The sequence below is a fragment of the Clupea harengus genome, chromosome 21, assembly GCF_900700415.2.
Source record: "Clupea harengus chromosome 21, Ch_v2.0.2, whole genome shotgun sequence".
Lineage (NCBI taxonomy): Eukaryota > Metazoa > Chordata > Actinopteri > Clupeiformes > Clupeidae > Clupea > Clupea harengus.
The window spans coordinates 245,727-262,938 of NC_045172.1; the positions used below are offsets into that span (position 1 = coordinate 245,727).

At 40.4% G+C, this 17,212-nt stretch overlaps 1 protein-coding gene across 2 annotated transcripts in view; it reads left to right on the forward strand.

Moving 5' to 3' along the window:
* The first annotated feature begins 62 nt into the window (after window positions 1–62).
* Window positions 63–17,212, forward strand: part of LOC105896518 (prolactin receptor-like) — a 39,441-nt gene continuing 22,291 nt past the window's right edge. The window contains exon 1 of one of the 2 annotated variants that reach the window (XM_031558384.2): window positions 63–767. Coding sequence is in view for 1 of the 2 variants with exons in the window: in XM_031558383.2 (XP_031414243.1) it covers window positions 11,427–11,454 (28 nt within the window). In the remaining variant the exon portion in view is untranslated. Of the gene's footprint in view, window positions 768–8,306; window positions 11,455–17,212 lie in introns of those variants that run through there. The other variant, XM_031558383.2, reaches the window with a different exon arrangement.

Consider the following 17,212-nt stretch of genomic DNA (forward strand, 5'->3'; position numbering starts at 1 on the left):
TGATAATTCGACTGTGAGACCTTTTTGTATGACTACTTCATGGTGAAAAGCTGGAGAAATCAATACAATTTCACTGGTCAACCTGTTGCCAGGGCATTACTGAAGGCTATTTTTTCATGGAATTCCTAATTGTGCCTGCCTCTTTTGACCCTACTTCCAGAAGCACGCATGATGGAAGTAAGCCTAGCCATATTGTATGACCCATTTCAATTTCCCCGAGACATAGCCTATTAGCCTCCTAGAGACAAGTGAGGTTGAAAAATGTGAGATTCAATGAGTGGCGATGATAGAGCCCCGTAGAATTAGCCTACCATTTCGATTCCGTGGAGGTCAACGATAGTAAATAAATGACGAATTGCGTTAGTAAACAGCAACATACAAATGTTGGCGACGCGCGTGCACACACATACACACACGCTCACATACCGTTGGCCTGGTGACGTAGAGTCAGATGGCGCAAAGCAAATCGCCTTTAGCCAAGCGCTCGCGACCGAAAAGCAAATTCTCAGAACCTGGCGAAACCCCTGACTCGGAGCGTGGGCTTTGACATCGCTTGACGGAGATGTACTGCCATGTTCCTCGATAGCTTGCAGTGAGAGCTACTGAAACCATATATTATTAATGAGTCCTGTTCATAATTTGCTGTTGGACAATTTAACGAACCTCCAGTAGAAAGACATTTTGAAAGGCATATAAGGGAGGGTAACTACAAAGTTTTCAGGGTGAAAACCATCGAAACCTTGCGAGGATTTCCTTCCAACTACAAGGTAAGAACTCATTTCGACAGTGTAACATGTATCGTTTCTCCTTCATACGTTTTTTGTTCTGATTTACGAATGTAGTAGGCAACGCGAGGTTATGGATAGTATTTTCAGCGGTTGTCTTGGTCAAGATATATTTTAATGTCTGACTACGAGCGCTTCGAGATATCAGTTGCATTACAATAATTCAATGAACTTTAACATGCGCGTACAGAAATAGGATTCTGAGGGCTAAAAATATCGCATAATCCCTCTCAGAAAAACAACATTGGTACTGGAAGGGATAAACTGTGGTGCGCGGACACAGTAGCATCATTTCAGCGTATTTTTCTAGTCTGACAACGCTTGAAGTGGCCATCCTTCTGCCTATAGGGCTCTATATTAATGGCAAATTCCTTTCAAACAAGGAGAAGGGAGGTTAATTCCCTCCTCCACCTGATCAGTTTAATAAACTGGGCTTTAACTCCCTCACAATCCCCAGTAAATCCAGCGAGCAATCCCGGATTTGTACCCGCAACAAAATAATCTTAAAAGAAGATATGAAGTCAGACAGCCTGGATCTTGGAGTCTTTCGAAAAACATAAAACATGTCGGAAAACTCAAACAGTTGTCCGTTTTAGGCTCAGTCTGTCAGAGTGAAATTGTTAATTTGGATTGTTTTCTCTTCGGTCCAGTTTTTGTTTCACGATGCACGAATACATTTAGACTTCTGGGGAGAAACTACTAAATTGTGCAAATTATTAGAAAACTGCTTTGCTCATAGTTTCTGTATCAAGATTAATGTTAGTGTTTCCAGTAGACATTATTCTGTAGCCTTCCATGTGCGTCACTTGACGCTTATAGGTAGCCAGTAGCCTACCCTCGGTCGTACACAAGAGTAGCCTACCAACGTCAGCTGGTCCGCAGTAATCCGAGTCACTTAACTGAAAGAAACTTCATTTGTAATAATTCAATTAGAGAAGTATTGTGAAAAAGACTCAGCATATGTGTTCAAAACTAAATGTATATTGCATACATATTGAAGGCTAGCTATCCGTTGTATATTTTGCTATATTTCGGGTATATTCCCTTTTACTTTTAAACTATTTGAGTCTTGGACTAGAATTCAAGGCAAGAGTAAAATGCTCAAATTGTAGCTCTCAGGAGTTGGAGTAATTCAATTTGACACACACACAGACGCACATATATATAATATATATAATAATATAATAATAATATATATATAATGTACCTGGTGCATTTGCATGTAGATTCTGTAGGCAGTTGGCACTTCTGTTTGGTTTGAAGCTACACGCTTCTAAATCTGGAAAGGTAGACAAGTGCTTAATGACTTAATGACCAATGAAATGGAGGTCAACGTGTTAATGCTAAGTGATGTAAACCACCATCGTCCTCATTCTGTAAAGATAGTCTGGTTGAGCTATACACTGAACCCCCAACCGCTCCCGATGTGCAGGGAACTTAGATAGTAGCCTCCGCCATCGGTGTGTGAATGGGTAGACCTGTGTCTGAAGCAGTAATCTGTAAAGCGCTTTGAGTGCTCTATGAGTAGAAAAGTGCTATATACATGCAGTCCATTTCATTCTGCTGGTCATGATGTTTTTTACTGCACTGGTCTGAGAGTCCCAGGAGACAGTTACAGTTAGAGTGGGGCCAACACTGGGATTATGTTTTAAAGAAATTAGTGTGATGGTCCTGAAAAATAATACATCCATTTTTTTACTTTGTGATAATTTAAGAAAACATTAAAAGATGTCAGTCTGCATAAGGTGCCTCATGTCTTGAGGAGACTGTCAGTATGGTTCAAATTATATGCATTTCTAAATGGAATGTCGTATATAACATTTCAGTTCTCTTAATACATCGACATAAATAATAAACAATGTTTTCTCTGTCAGTTTGCACTGTAGGATATCAGTGTCCTGAAAGATAATGATTGTTAGTGAACTACATCTAGTTATATAGTTGTAGTTATAGATAAGGTATTCAGCAGACGCTTTTGTCCAAAGCGACTTACAAACAACAAGGAGAAAAAGTAAGAAGCACAACACAATATTAAGTATAATCTTAGAGTTAAATCATCAATTATTACAATAATTACAATGATAATAATACCAAAACTATTTTTAAAAGTATGCCTCACACATACTGATTAAAAGGGTTTGTTTTTAAACGCGTTTTGAATGTACCAAGGCTGTTGCTGGAAGGGACTTCCCTAGGTAGGTCACCACTGATGACACCGTGACCGAAAGGAGTCTTAACTGGCTCTCTGGAGCAGAAAGAAGGCAGAAACAACAGACACTCATCGGAGGAGCCAAGTGGTTTTAACGCTGTTACATTTATTTACAGACCAACCAACAAACCACTTACCATTTACCACTTATTATTTATGGATTTTTGACAAATTTGGGGCTTAATTCACAAATCATTTATTTGCAGCCTGTCAGATGTCTCTAACAACTTCAGCCAATCACATAAACATAAATGAAAGGGTATGATTGAATGTGACGACACTGCGTTGCATCTGCGCAGTGTCCAGTTAAGTGGACTACTACACCATAATGGACATTATGCAACCCATTACACAAAGTATAGTTGGGGTTTAATAAGTAGGATGGCTACAACTATGTTTAAGGCTAAAGGAGTCAAATAGGGACACAAAGTTTGCAGATAAAATGTGTCTAAATGAAGCATATGTAAGTAGTTGACACAATTCATTCAGTTGTTTTTTTCCCTTGGCGAAAGGGTATTGTGTCAGGGTCAATAAGGCCTAGTTAGGGATAAAGAACTCAAGAGCAGACTTGATTGACAAAAAGTTTACTTCCACTTTATTAATGGAAATAGATGTTGAAGCAGTCACAAAAACTAGATAGCCAGAAACAAAAGGCCAAAAACAGTCCAGCAGGAATCTTAAACAGCAAAGGTACAGGCAAGGCTCAGGCAATATCCTGTAGTCTAAAATCAGGCAGAGGGGCCTATTTGAACTATTTCTTTATTTGACGTGACTTTCATGTGTATGCACGTTAATGCTAACCAGTAGGCCACTGCACATCTCAGTGCTGCCGCCGTGCTGAGAAGGTTTTCTCTTATGGCATAGCCATTGACCACATGTGTCCCTAGGGTGGATTCAAAGCCTTGAGAAATGAGAAAGTCTGGAAAGCTTCTAGGCTTCATGAAGCTTCATCATGCTATAATTCCTGGTATGGTTTAAAGCCATGGCTGATGAGGTGAGTGGGAGCAGGCCTCATGAAGCTTCATCATGCTATAATTCCTGGTATGTTTTAAAGCCATGGCTGATGAGGTGAGTGGTAGCAGGTGTGAAGAAACAGGCACTGGTGATTGGTCACCTCCCTTTTCAGTCAGCCAGGGGTAGTGTGGTAATCTGGACTGGAGCAAACATGATGGAGTTTTTGTTTGTTATTGTCAGAGGATTTGATTTATTCATTGCTGTCAGGGCTTCTAAAATAAATCTCTTTTTATGTTTAAATGCGAGGTGATGGCACATTGTACTGGTAGTAGAGTCATATGACAGCTTTGCGCTGAATAACTTGTATTGCACTGTGTTTTAAAACTGTTCAGTGTTTCCACACCTCACTGCCATTGTTTGCTAGCTAGTGCTATAAAGTGCTATCTATTTTTTTTTAGTTCCAACCTGAGTTTTAAAAAAATCACTGCCTGCAATTCTACTCTCTGGCTTTGAATGAATGGAATGTTGACGTCCTATAATTCAAGGGTTGAAATGTATCAAACGTAGAGTGATTATGCTGAATTCAATTTACCTCAGGAGTCAGAACTTGGAGCTGGGAAGGATGTTCCAGTACAAGTCGGAAAACAAATTGCAATACCAATTGTTGTTGTCAGCAATTGTTACTAGATGTTAGCAATACCAGTTGATAACTGTACATTATGCATTATACACAGATAGAAGGTGTACAGTACTGTTTATGGCTGATTTAATGAGACACCAATAAGACAGGAGTGCTAATAAAGTATATTAGTTCAGCATTGACATTGTTGATGTGCGGGGGTAGCCATCTTGGATTCAGAAGTCAGGGTCTGTGAGGTTCGTCAGATTTTTCGTGTTCTAGTTGAAATCTCCGAGTGGGAACTCAATTTAAACTACATAGCCTGTTATAGGCTAACTTTTTTTTTTTTTAAATGGTCAAAATTTCCAAAATTCCCGAGCTTAACATCCCATGGAAGTTTCCGAAAATTTACCTGGAATTTCCCCCCACTTTGCAACCCTACTCCCACCTTCTTCTTATGGTCAAGTGGTGCTTGACATCAAAACACTTTTTCGTCTTTTCCTCACTTAAGCATTTGAATCACCTTGTCTTTTAAGTGTTAATTTCCTCTGTTATTTCACAACTTGGCTGATGACCTTAGACAGTGAATTTTATATCCAGAAGGAGATTCCTACTTTATCCACTCATAGATAGTACCGTTAGGATCAGTTATGGATAATCTGTCATCTTCCTTACTCTGGAACTCAAAAGCACAAGGGTTTGAATACTTATGCAAGTAGTATATTTCCTTTTTTAGCTCCAAAATAGTCTCATAAATCAATGTAATATATCAGTCTCATACAATCTAGTAAACCATCAATTTGGAACTCTGATTAATAATTAAATGAATACCTACAATCAAAGTCATCTTATTAATAGCAAGTAAAGGTTGAAGGTCTTTGGAGTTCTGAATAGAAGAGGTTGGCAGCATTCATTGTCACAATATGTAATCTTATTAAATGGAACTAATAAACTAAAGGGGAGTGTATGTGTGAAAGAGAGGGAGTGCGTGTGTGTGACTGCGAGCTTGCGTGCTCGAGTGTGTGCTGTCGAGTGCGCGCCAGAAAGAATGTGAATGTGTGTTCCTTTTTTCGGTCACCGTAGTTCCATGTGCATGTCTGTGCACGTTCGTGAACATACTTGTGACATGACCAAAGATCGAGCCTATGTGAAGCGTGAAGTTGAAGTGTTCTCTTTGCGTGTGTGACTACGTTGAGGCCAATGAATGTATAATCTGGGATTACGGTGCCAAATTAGAAGGGGGAAATGGGAAATTAGTAATGCGTGCAAGACCCTTTGTCTCTGGGAAGCATAACTCACAATAACCCTTTGTATATTGTGGCGAAGCCAACTACCAAATAACCCTGAATATACATATCCCAACAGTCATGTTTGTTGAACCAAACATGTACATGTACAATGGCAAAGGTAAAACAGTCTTATGCTTAGCCAGGTAGTGAGAATGCTAATGTAACTGTAAATGCCCTGTTATCGAAGTTACCAGTCCTTGGGGGAAAGCTTTTTGTTGTAGCTGCTCGCGCTAAATTGGCTAGCGCTCGGTTAGCAGTGTGTTCCTGGCTACTGAGGAATCTGGTCTTAGAAATGTCATACACTCAATGTCATACACTCTTATCAGCCCCTGTAGGCCAAGATGACCACCATTAGCCATGTTTCCACTGTTGGCCCAAATGCGGGCAAGCTAATGCGTGCCAAGGCCAGTTGAGTTTACGTTGACACTTCCGGGGCTTGATTGCACTTCCTCTGGGCTTTTTCGGGGCCAGGGGCTTTTGGCCTGCCAATTACCCTCGGGCCAAAAAGGGCCAACTACTGCTTGAGGCGGTGTTTGAGGCCACAGAACATTAGCCCCGGTTGGTCTGAAGATAGCCCTAGCTCGCATTGGCCCGATAGTGGAAACACAGCTATTGAGCAGAGAGGAAATTGGTGGTTGAAAGGAAGAAAAGAACACATTTTTAGCTTGTGTGTAGGCTAGGCCATGAGATATATCGTGTTGGTGGGTAGTACTTTAGTACATGTGAGCCAGTACATGTTAAAAGGCATGAGTTGCTCTCGGCTGTACCATGTGCTAATTTGTGTTTGTCTTGTTTTAATTGGGCTGGAAGGCAACAGGGTGCAGAGGGGCAGTTGTAGGCTGGTAGATTTACTAAAGGTCAGCTTACTTCAGGTGTCTTTATGTGAATTATCATGCTCTGTTTTGTGTTAGAGGTTGGAATTTAAAAAAATATATATTTGGTATTTGTCAATTCTCTTACATACCCCCCCATGCCCAGTGCACTAGTTTGACAGTAAAAGCTGGTATTTACATAACATATCAGTGTCTTAGCCATCAGTAACATCAACATAACATATCAGTGTCATCAACATAACATATCAGTGTCTTAGCAATCAGTAACATCAACATAACATATCAGGTTCTTAGCAATCAGTGACATCAACATAACATATCAGTGTCTTAGCAATCATTGACATCAACATAACATATCAGTGTCTGTGCCATCAGTAACATCAACATAACATATCAGTGTCTGTGCCATCAGTAACATCAACATAACATATCAGTGTCTTAGCAATCAGTGACATCAACATAACATATCAGTGTCTTAGCAATCAGTAACATCAACATAACATATCAGTGTCTTAGCAATCAGTAACATCAACATAACATATCAGTGTCTGTGCCATCAGTAACATCAACATAACATATCAGTGTCTGTGCCATCAGTAACATCAACATAACATATCAGTGTCTGTGCCATCAGTAACATCAACATAACATATCAGTGTCTTAGCCATCAGTAACATCAACATAACATATCAGTGTCTGTGCCATCAGTAACATCAACATAACATATGTGATGTGTAACAGTGTCTGTGCCATCAGTAACATCAACATAACATATCAGTGTCTTAGCCATCAGTAACATCAATATAACATATCAGTGTCTGTGCCATCAGTAACATCAACATAACATATCAGTGTCTGTGCCATCAGTAACATCAACATAACATATCAGTGTCTGTGCCATCAGTAACATCAACATAACATATCAGTGTCTTAGCAATCAGTGACATCAACATAACATATCAGTGTCTTAGCCATCAGTAACATCAACATAACATATCAGTGTCTTAGCAATCAGTGACATCAACAATTTGGACAAGCCATGGCATCGTAAATCTTTACTGAATTACAAGCAAACTTCACTATGAAACTAATGGTACTGTTGCCATAGATCACTGTTGCCATATATCACTGAGTAAATTAAAAGTGTTTCCTCCTCAGCAAAAGCTTTCTGCAGGTTTCATAGATGGTGGAGCCTTGTTCAATTTCAATTTGCATTCCCTAAAAATGAAATCCACTTGGACAGTTTTTCTACAACCTGACATTGTATGTTGTGCCTGGGCGCTTTTAGCAGATGCTGCAGGGAGCTCAGCAACAGGCTGTTTATTTTCACTGTTGTTTTTAGAAACAGCATCATCTACATGACTAAGGATGCTATGAGAATCATTTTGAATGATATGTAGTGGTTAACATCACTTCTATTGGTTGGACAGAAAGTGAATGTGAAAGGTTAATGAATTGTTCAACAATGCAAAATAATTTATGTATCACTGTGTGTGTGTGTGTGTGTGTGTGTGTGTGTGTGTGTGTGTGTGTGTGTGTGTGTGTGTGTGTGTGTGTGTGTGTGTGTGTGTGTGTGCGTGTGTGTGTGTGTGTGTGTGCGTGTGTGTGTGTGTGTGATTGTCTGATCCACTCTCTGACCCAGATGGAAGTGTTTTGGTCCGTATGCAGGCATTGCTTCATGCCTCACTGGATACAGCTGCAAGCGTCTGATTCTATTGATTGAATGTTTTCATGGATGGAACAAGCCCTGACTCTTGTGGGCACATTCTCTGTATGCATCTAGGGCCTAGACACAGCTGTTTGGTGCAGTGTGCAGTAGTCCTCATGCTATTCTTACAATAAAGCCAATCTGAATCGGAGCTGATTCGGGGTTTTAAACCTCTGGGGTGGTGTTCTTCTATTGGTTTTCTACCCTGTGTAGACCAGATGAGGAATGTCTCTCTACTGCTTCATCAGTAGTATGGGGGTTGATGCCCTACTTCAATTGAGTTTGTTTTTGGTATACTGTATCTTGTATCAGTAATTGGCTAAATGTTTTACTTTTCTCACAGAATTACGAATAACGTCAGTGTAAACTGACTCGCATATATGACAATTAGGATCAGTGACATATTTCATTTGGAGTTGAATAAGCCTTGTGAATTACCTTGAAATGAATCAATTGGTGACTCAGCCGCCTTGATATTCAATTCAATTCAATTCAATTCAATTGTATTTATATAGCGCCATAACAATACAATTGTCTCTAGGCGCTTTACAGAGCCCAGAGCCTGATATTGCCCCATACTGTGTACCATATAGGCTCCACAGTGGAATGGAAACACATCATACACAATGTTTTACAGTAGGCTATGTAAGGAGTATAAAGAATGGACCCTTTGTACATGATACATAAAAAGGGACCGTGTGACCGTACCCAGACTCCTATTTGGATCTTGCCACAGCAGCAGTCCTTTTTTGGAAGTATTCAATGGCTGTTTTAGAAAGTGAACTATGTGTGGAATGTTTTGCAGGAAGTGTTTTATAAAATTGAAAATTGAGTGAAAGGCTGAGAATTAGCTTTTAGTTTTGATTTTATGTCGGATTTTGCTGTTTCAGTGAATGAAGTCTAATGTCTTGGAATGAGCATCTGCCATTGTCATCAAATCTACCACCCAGAGCATATATACCCTTAAAGGATCAGAGGTATATATCACCCAGAGCATATATACCAACCAGAGGTTGGCCACTGGCCATAAAGGCAGGATTATATCAGAGAGGAGAATAAGTAAATATAAATTGGTGCTTTTAAGTATGTGTTTTGAAATTGCCTTAGAACATGAAGTAAGTAAGTAATATGTGCTCTTGCATTTCTTGGCCCAGAATGGGAGATTGTGTAGTTGTTGTTGTTGTTTCACTGTGGAGGCCTCAGTATCCTCCAGGGTGCCTGGGAGTCCTCAGAGAGCCAAACCTGTATGGGCCGCAATGGGACCAATAGTAACGCCTCAAGACCGCCTAACTCCTTTGGTCTCTGTGAAGTGGAGTCTGTAACCCCAAATGACACTAGATAGCATGGACTGAGCTTTCATAAAGAAAACTGCTGGTGGAGAAAAAGAGATCACGGAAAATAAAAAAATAATACGTGAGAGGACTACCATTTTCATTATAGAAACTCTACCATGTAGGGACACATGCAGAGCTGACCATCTTTGTGCGTCATCTCCAATACACTTAAGAGTCTTACCAAAGCTCTTGCTTTCTCAATTCTACTGCCTGATTTGAATCCCTAGATATACAAAGCCCTCTTTGGCTACAACTAAAGGAGATTGAAGAGGTGGATGGGAAGGTACAGTACAAGTGATCTACCCCAGTTGACCTTGGAGATCTTTTAACAGTTTTGTCATAACATGCATTCATGTCTGTTGGACTTAAACAAGTCACAAGTAGCTTGTCGTCATGACTGCAAATGAAGCTTGTCGCCATGACAGCACAAGAAGCTTGTCGTCATGACCGCACATGCTAGTTTTCCTGTTGGCATGTTTGTCTCAAAATACACGTACTCAACAACACACCCACAAATGAATTTATAGTTTCACAGGTCCCACACAGACTTTGCACTACTGTAGTGTACTATGAGTAAAAAGTACAAATTCTGCTCGACCCCTCCCTGATGTTGACGTTGTGCAATTGGTGCGTGTGACGGGGCACCTGCGTGACCCGCCACTGCAGCCTGTAGGCTGCTGCCTTTACTGGACTGGGGGCTGGTGTTTTGTGTGTGTTTTGCGTGTTTGGTGTTTGTGTCAGTGTACAGTGTATATGTACGTTATCCAACCCACTCGGTTTAAAATAATCACTCAAATTCAATGTCTTGTCATACATGTTCCGTTTATTTAGTTTACCAAAACACATCGTAATATCACTTTGCATTGTCCGTCTTACCGTTGTTAGTGTCGTCTTCCGTCTGTTTGTTTGGTTGCGTGAATGGCGCAACCAAGCACGATTTTAAAACTAACTCCCGGGTTAACCCGATGTATTTCCGATTGTTTGGCTGAGATATTATGTGTCGGTTATGCCTTCACTAAGCCATTGTTGCTACATGTGGCCTAGGCCATTTTCCCAGCCAAGTGGGACATTGTTTGTTTTGAGTATGGCTGCTGTGAGCCACAGGTGTTGGTGCCTGGGCCGATGACACACCTGCCGTATAATAATTGGCATGAGCCAATTGGAGGTCGTGTCTAGGCTACTTAAACTCGCCTTCCCTTTTGTTCGGGAGAGTTGCCTGGTAATAGGACGTAAGTCTTAGGTGCTCTCGCGTGGACTAGTTATCTTGGTCCTTTTACTTGCCTTGTTTTGTTTCGGGAGAGGTATCGTGTTTAATAAGGCGTAAGCCTTACGAGCTCTCACTGACCAGCTATTGTGGTCCTGTTTAGATAGTCGACTATTTATTGTACATATTTGTATTGAGGCTGTGATGCCAATGTATTTGTCTTAGCTCAAGTTTAATTTCTATTGCTTTATTTTTGTATTTAGTAATGTCCTTGTTAGCCTGCCTTATGTGAGGAAATAAAAACCTCATTCTTCAAACATCTTCTACCTCCTGAGTCCTCCATGAGTTTCCATCTAGCTCTAACCGCGACGGCTATCTCGACCTTTCACAGTGCGTTATTATGTCATACGCACGAACGCACAGCTGCACTTTGCCCTTGGTTGTACACTGACTTGTCATACGGAGAATGACGTCTGAGCCACGGCCACAGCATGCATGTTATTGGAACCTGGGGGACTGGTATGTAACCCTGGGGTACAGGGCGAGAACTACAGAATGCTTTATGGCACCGCAAGGTGTGAATGAACAGGCAAAGTTATTAAGTTTACCTTTCATATGGAAAGTATATACCATAACAGTGTGTTAACATGCATAATAATGAACCCTTTAATATTCAGTAACATAGAAAAAATATGTTTTATATATGATTCACATTGAATGTTGAAGGACATTATGCCATTTTAGTATGAAATGTATATGCAAGCTCTTTGTGCGATTCCTATAGCCTACTGTATGTTTTTACAGACCTTTTCCATATTGGTTGAGACATGATCTGTCGGGATATCACAACAGCCTAGCTGCTCATAAGAATTAGTTTTTCTTAATACTTATTAGAAACGGTTTGTGTAATCCTCAGTAGTACTGTCTGTGTTCATGTTACACATAGTCGAGTGTTCCATCTGGCTTCTGATTCCAGAGGGTTAAATCTTTGGCAGTATTTATTCAGTAGGCTTTAGAAAGCAAACTTCTTTTTCCACCATCATTTCTCTCTTTATTTATTGCAATTAAATTGGCTAAACAAAAAAGTATTTCACCGAAATCCTTCGGTTCTGAAACCAACACAAAAAAACACATCTGTCTTTCTATTTACAAGATGGAATTTGATGTGTGCCCTTACCTGAAGGATTTAGCAGTGGGCTCAAACAGTGTAGTGCACCACAAACACCCAAGGGCAAGGGTTTCAATCCACTCAACATGCAAATGTTTTGGTATTGTTTCAGTTGACTGTATATGAAGTTGCTTGTTTATGGGATTGTGTGCCCACTCAGTAAGTTTCACCTGTGTACAACGGTTGAACTAAACGGATGCATATAGCCTTGGAGAAACTAAAAGAAAGTTAATAATTAAGAAACCATATCTGAAGGAACACATTTTCCCTTTATCCCGTTTTGTTATCAGCAAGACCTTGATTAATGGCAAAAGTTCATATTTCGTTGATCTGATGCACACTGAATTATGGGAAAAATGTCTTTTAATGCCAGTCGTTGAGCCAGCGAGAGAAGCAGGGACAGCTTGCTGTGAAGCTGTTTGGGGAATATCCCAATCGGCTTTAAAATTCAGCAATAAATGCAGTAGGTCACATGCAGTGACCTCCTGTGCTGTTCTCACTTTATTGTTTTTCCATCATCACTTGACCTACAAAATTGAATGAAGTGATGGCTTTTGATTTGCCTAAGACCCTAAAAAGAACCTTACCTCATCTATGCACAAAGTCTGCCTGGTATTTGTCACTAGGCCCAGTAACTGATGAAGAACACGCCTTCTTATGGCAGTAGTTCTGTGTCAGTCAGAGACTGCGTAGGAGGCCTCTTGCTGTGAAGCTGGATGAGTTCTGAATGGAGCCGCTATTGTACTGCTGGGTTGGCATGCCTGAAAGCCATTAAGAGATTTGGAATCTTTAGACCATTGAACATATTTTTAATTTAGACCCACAGTACTTTTTTTGGAGCACTGTTTTTTTGGAAATTGCACTTTAAGATTTTTTGGTATCACCAGTCACAGACCTACTGTGTGTTTGTGGCCAATGACGCACAATGTACCACAAAATACAGCAACCACATTAAACATTAAAGTACAATATTCATTCAGTGTTGCTAAAGTGCTCCTGTTTAGGCCATGTTTGGGCTGCTGTTTCAGAATCATTTTCCTACTTTAGTTGGCTGTCATCTTGCAATCTGATGCTGTAAACATAAATACCTTGATCAATCTGATGCTGTAAACATAAATACCTTGATCAATCTGATGCTGTATACATAAATACCTTGATCAATCTGATGTTGTAAACATAAATACCTTGATCAATCTGATGCTGTATACATAAATACCTTGATCAATCTGATGCTGTATACATAAATACCTTGATCAATCTGATGCTGTAAACATAAATACCTTGATCAATCTGATGTTGTAAACATACAGACCATGATTATTGTACCTTATTTAAACAAGGTAGTTAGCTAGCCAGGTGAACTGAATATAACAGCTGTTGCGTGTCACCATATATATGTTAGTATGCTCAATTCAATCAGATAATGGCTCAATTACTACTTGCAATGCATTGTTATTGTATTATGGAAGCTCATGTTCTCATGTGTGTGTTTGTGGATCACACTGTGAAGTGGGCTTTAGAAAAGTGTGAAAACATTTCATGCATTAACAAGCATAGTTTTGCTGTTTGCAAGGGTTTTGCAGGCCAGTTAGATGCCTAAACGCCTTCCTGCACTATTACAGTTTTAAATTACTTACCAACAAAATTTGTACAACTGTGACTCAAACAGCAAAATCCACAACAGATCTTTAAAATTATAAGCCAATTCTCTGCCTTTCACTCTGTTTTTGCAAAACGTTACACACATACAGTACATCCGGAAAGCGCACAGCGCTTCACTTTTTCCACATTTTGTTACAGCCTTATGCTAAAATCTTTTAAATACATTTTTTCCCTTATCAATCTACACTCAATACCCCATAATGACAAAGCCAAAACAGGATTTTAGAATTTTTGGAAAATGTATTAAAAATATTAAACGGAAATATAACACGTACATAAGTATTCACAGCCTTTGCTCAATACTTTGTTGAAGCACTTTTGGGAGCAATTACAGCCTCAAGTCTTTTTAAGTATGATGCTACAAGCTCGGCACACCTATTTTTGGGCACATTCTTCTTTGCAGGACCTCTCAAGCTCCATCAGGTTGGATGGGGAGCGTCGATGCACAGCCATTTTCAGATCTCTCCAGAGATGTTGAATCGGGTTCAAGTCTGGGCTCTGGCTGGGCCACTCAAGGACATTCACAGAGTTGTCCCGAAGCCACTCCTTTGTTATCTTGGCTGTGTGCTTAGGGTCGTTGTCCTGTTGGAAGATGAACCTTCGCCCCAGTCTGAGGTCCAGAGCGCTCTGGAGCAGGTTATCAAGGATGTCTCTGTACATTGCTGCATTCGTCTTTCCCTAGATCCTGACTAGCCTCTCAGTTCCTGCCACTGAAAAACATCCCCACGGCATGATGCTGCCACCACCATGCTTCACTGTAGGGATGGTATTAGCCAGGTGACGAGCGGTGCCTGGGTACCTCCTGACATGACGCTTGGCATTTAGGCCAAAGAGTTCAATCTTTGTTTCATCAGACCAGAGAATTTTGTTTCTCATGGTCTGAAATCCTTCATGTGCCTTTTGGCAAACTCCTGGTGGGCTGTCATGTGCCTTTAACTGAGGAGTGGGTCCGTCTGGCCACTCTACCATACAGGCCTTATTGGTAGAGGGCTGCAGAGATGGTTGTCTTTCTGGAAGGTTCTCCTCTCTTCACATAGCAACGCTGGAGCTCTGTCAGAGTGACCATCGGGTTCCTGGTCACCTCCCTGACTAAGACCCTTCTCCCCCGATTGCTCAGTTTGGCCGGGCGGCCAACTCTAGGAAGAGTCCTAGTGGTTCCAAACGTCTTCCATTTATGGATGATGGAGGCCACTGTGCTCATTGGGACCTTCAATGCTGCAGACATGTTTCTGTACCCATCCCTAATCTGTGCCTCGATACAATCCTGTCTCGGAGGTCTACAGACAATTCCTTGGACTTCATGGCTTGGTTTGTGCTCTGACATGTACTGTCAACTGTGGGACCTTCTATAGACCAGTGTGTGCCTTTCCAAATCATGTCCAATCAACTGAATTTACCACAGGTGGACTCCAATCAAGTTGTAGAAACACCTGAAGGATGATCAGTGGAAACAGGATGCACCTGAGCTCAATTTTTCATGTGATTTTTCTAAAAAACCTTTTTTCACATCATCATTATGGGGTATTGTGGGTAGAATTTGGAGGGAAAAAATGAATTTGATCCATTTTGGAATAAGGCTGTAACATAACAAAATGTGAAAAAAGTGAAGCGCTGTGAATACCTTCCGGATGCACTGTATATATTCAGTCTACTATAAAGGAGCTGTCTGAAGTCTGGCATTTCCAATGGGTACTGCATTCATTTCCAATGGGTACTGCATTCCAAATCCAAATATTGGCGAGCGTTGTGTGCACCCTCCCCTCCTCCCCAGACTTGAAGCTCACACAGGATGCCAGGTTGAGGACACTGAACCTACACGAATGAGTGCAAGATGAGCTCAACATTCAACTTTTACAATGGCAAGCGATGACACTCTAGGTAGATCAGCTAATATATGTTTGCTGTGTATTGTTTGGAAATGATAAACCAGCTCAAACCAGGTAGAAAACCCATTTCTGATGGTTCATTTGCTTACTTCCATGGCGGTCGCACGCTGTGTTCACGTTCTTATCTGGCAAGCCAGGGCGTCAAAATGGTACTGGGAAAATGGGCGGAATCACGCAGGCCAAAACACAAACAGACAGGAAATTTAAGAAGAAGAATATACTGGCTGTAGCATTGTTTCACTTTAGCATGTGTCCTTAATCTCTGATGATGCATCATGGTCATTGTATTATTTAGTACAGTTAATGTATTACATATTGGTCCTTTGTCAGGTTGCTCTATGAAGTACTCTATGACACTGGAACTGCAAAAGGCTTTAGCCTAACAAAGACATGAGTGTTTTAGATTTATCAGACAAGGGTTTAGTTGGTGATTGGAACGTCTATCGACAGTTATATATAGTTGTGTTTGCCATCTGATGCAAGAATTGTTTTTTTGTAAAGGGATTGTTGAGTTTTGAATGCAGTGTTCCATTTCGCAGGAGATATGAGGTGTTATGCATTTTGAGTGTGCACTTTTGTGAATTCTGTGTAGAGTTTTAAAGAAATTAGACCCTGTTTCAGAAAATGTGTGAGCAGTTGTAAAACAAAGTTTGTCTAAAACTAGTGAACTAACTACCTAACAGCCAACAGATTTGCCTTGCAAACAGCAATTGGTTGCAAACAGACTAATTGCTTTATGACCCCTTTAAGACTTTGAAGACCTGTGTATGTTTTCGTCATGTATGGCCCAAACTGTGGTTTTTGAACGTGTGAACTAAAGGCTGGTATGTAACCATGTAACTGGGTCTGTGCCAAAGCCAAAGCTGGGGGGCAGATTCCCTTATGTAATCTCCTACTAACAGGCCCAAGAGGAGAGGAGATTATCTATTATCCACCATAATGACAATGCTCCTGTGGGTAAATGCATGTGGTGGGTGGGTGTCTAGTGTGTGGGCATACATATTTGAGTTGACAAAGCCTCTTGTCATTCTTGCTGTTCTTTTTAAGCTTTTAAGCTCTTCTTCGTATTACAAAAGTCTTGTCCCATCAGCTTCCATCAGCCCCTGAGACTGGGCAGTATGAGCGGACATCAGGGCACAGAGAGATGAGCCTTACTGATAAGCAGTACATCGAAGTATTCCCTTTAAGGACTGAAAAAAACATGCATTTTTTTTATTTTGATGAAGATTTGAATATTGTTTGAAATATATACAATCTAGATGGAGTGGAGTTGGGTGGTTCAAAGTGCCGTGTGGCCATAATGGCAGGCAAGAAAATGATAATCTATGTACTTTTTTTAACAACTGCTGCTTACACGTGTTTTCTGAAACTAAGTCTCATTATTTCAAAACTTAACATACAATTCACAAAATGCAAAATGAAACATTTAATAATCCCTTTTCAAAATATAACTTTGGTGTCAAATTGCAAAAACAATTCATATGGTTAGACTTTTTCTACTAAGTACACACTAGTGTGATAAGTCTAAAACACTCTTATCTTTGTTAGACTAAAGCCTTTA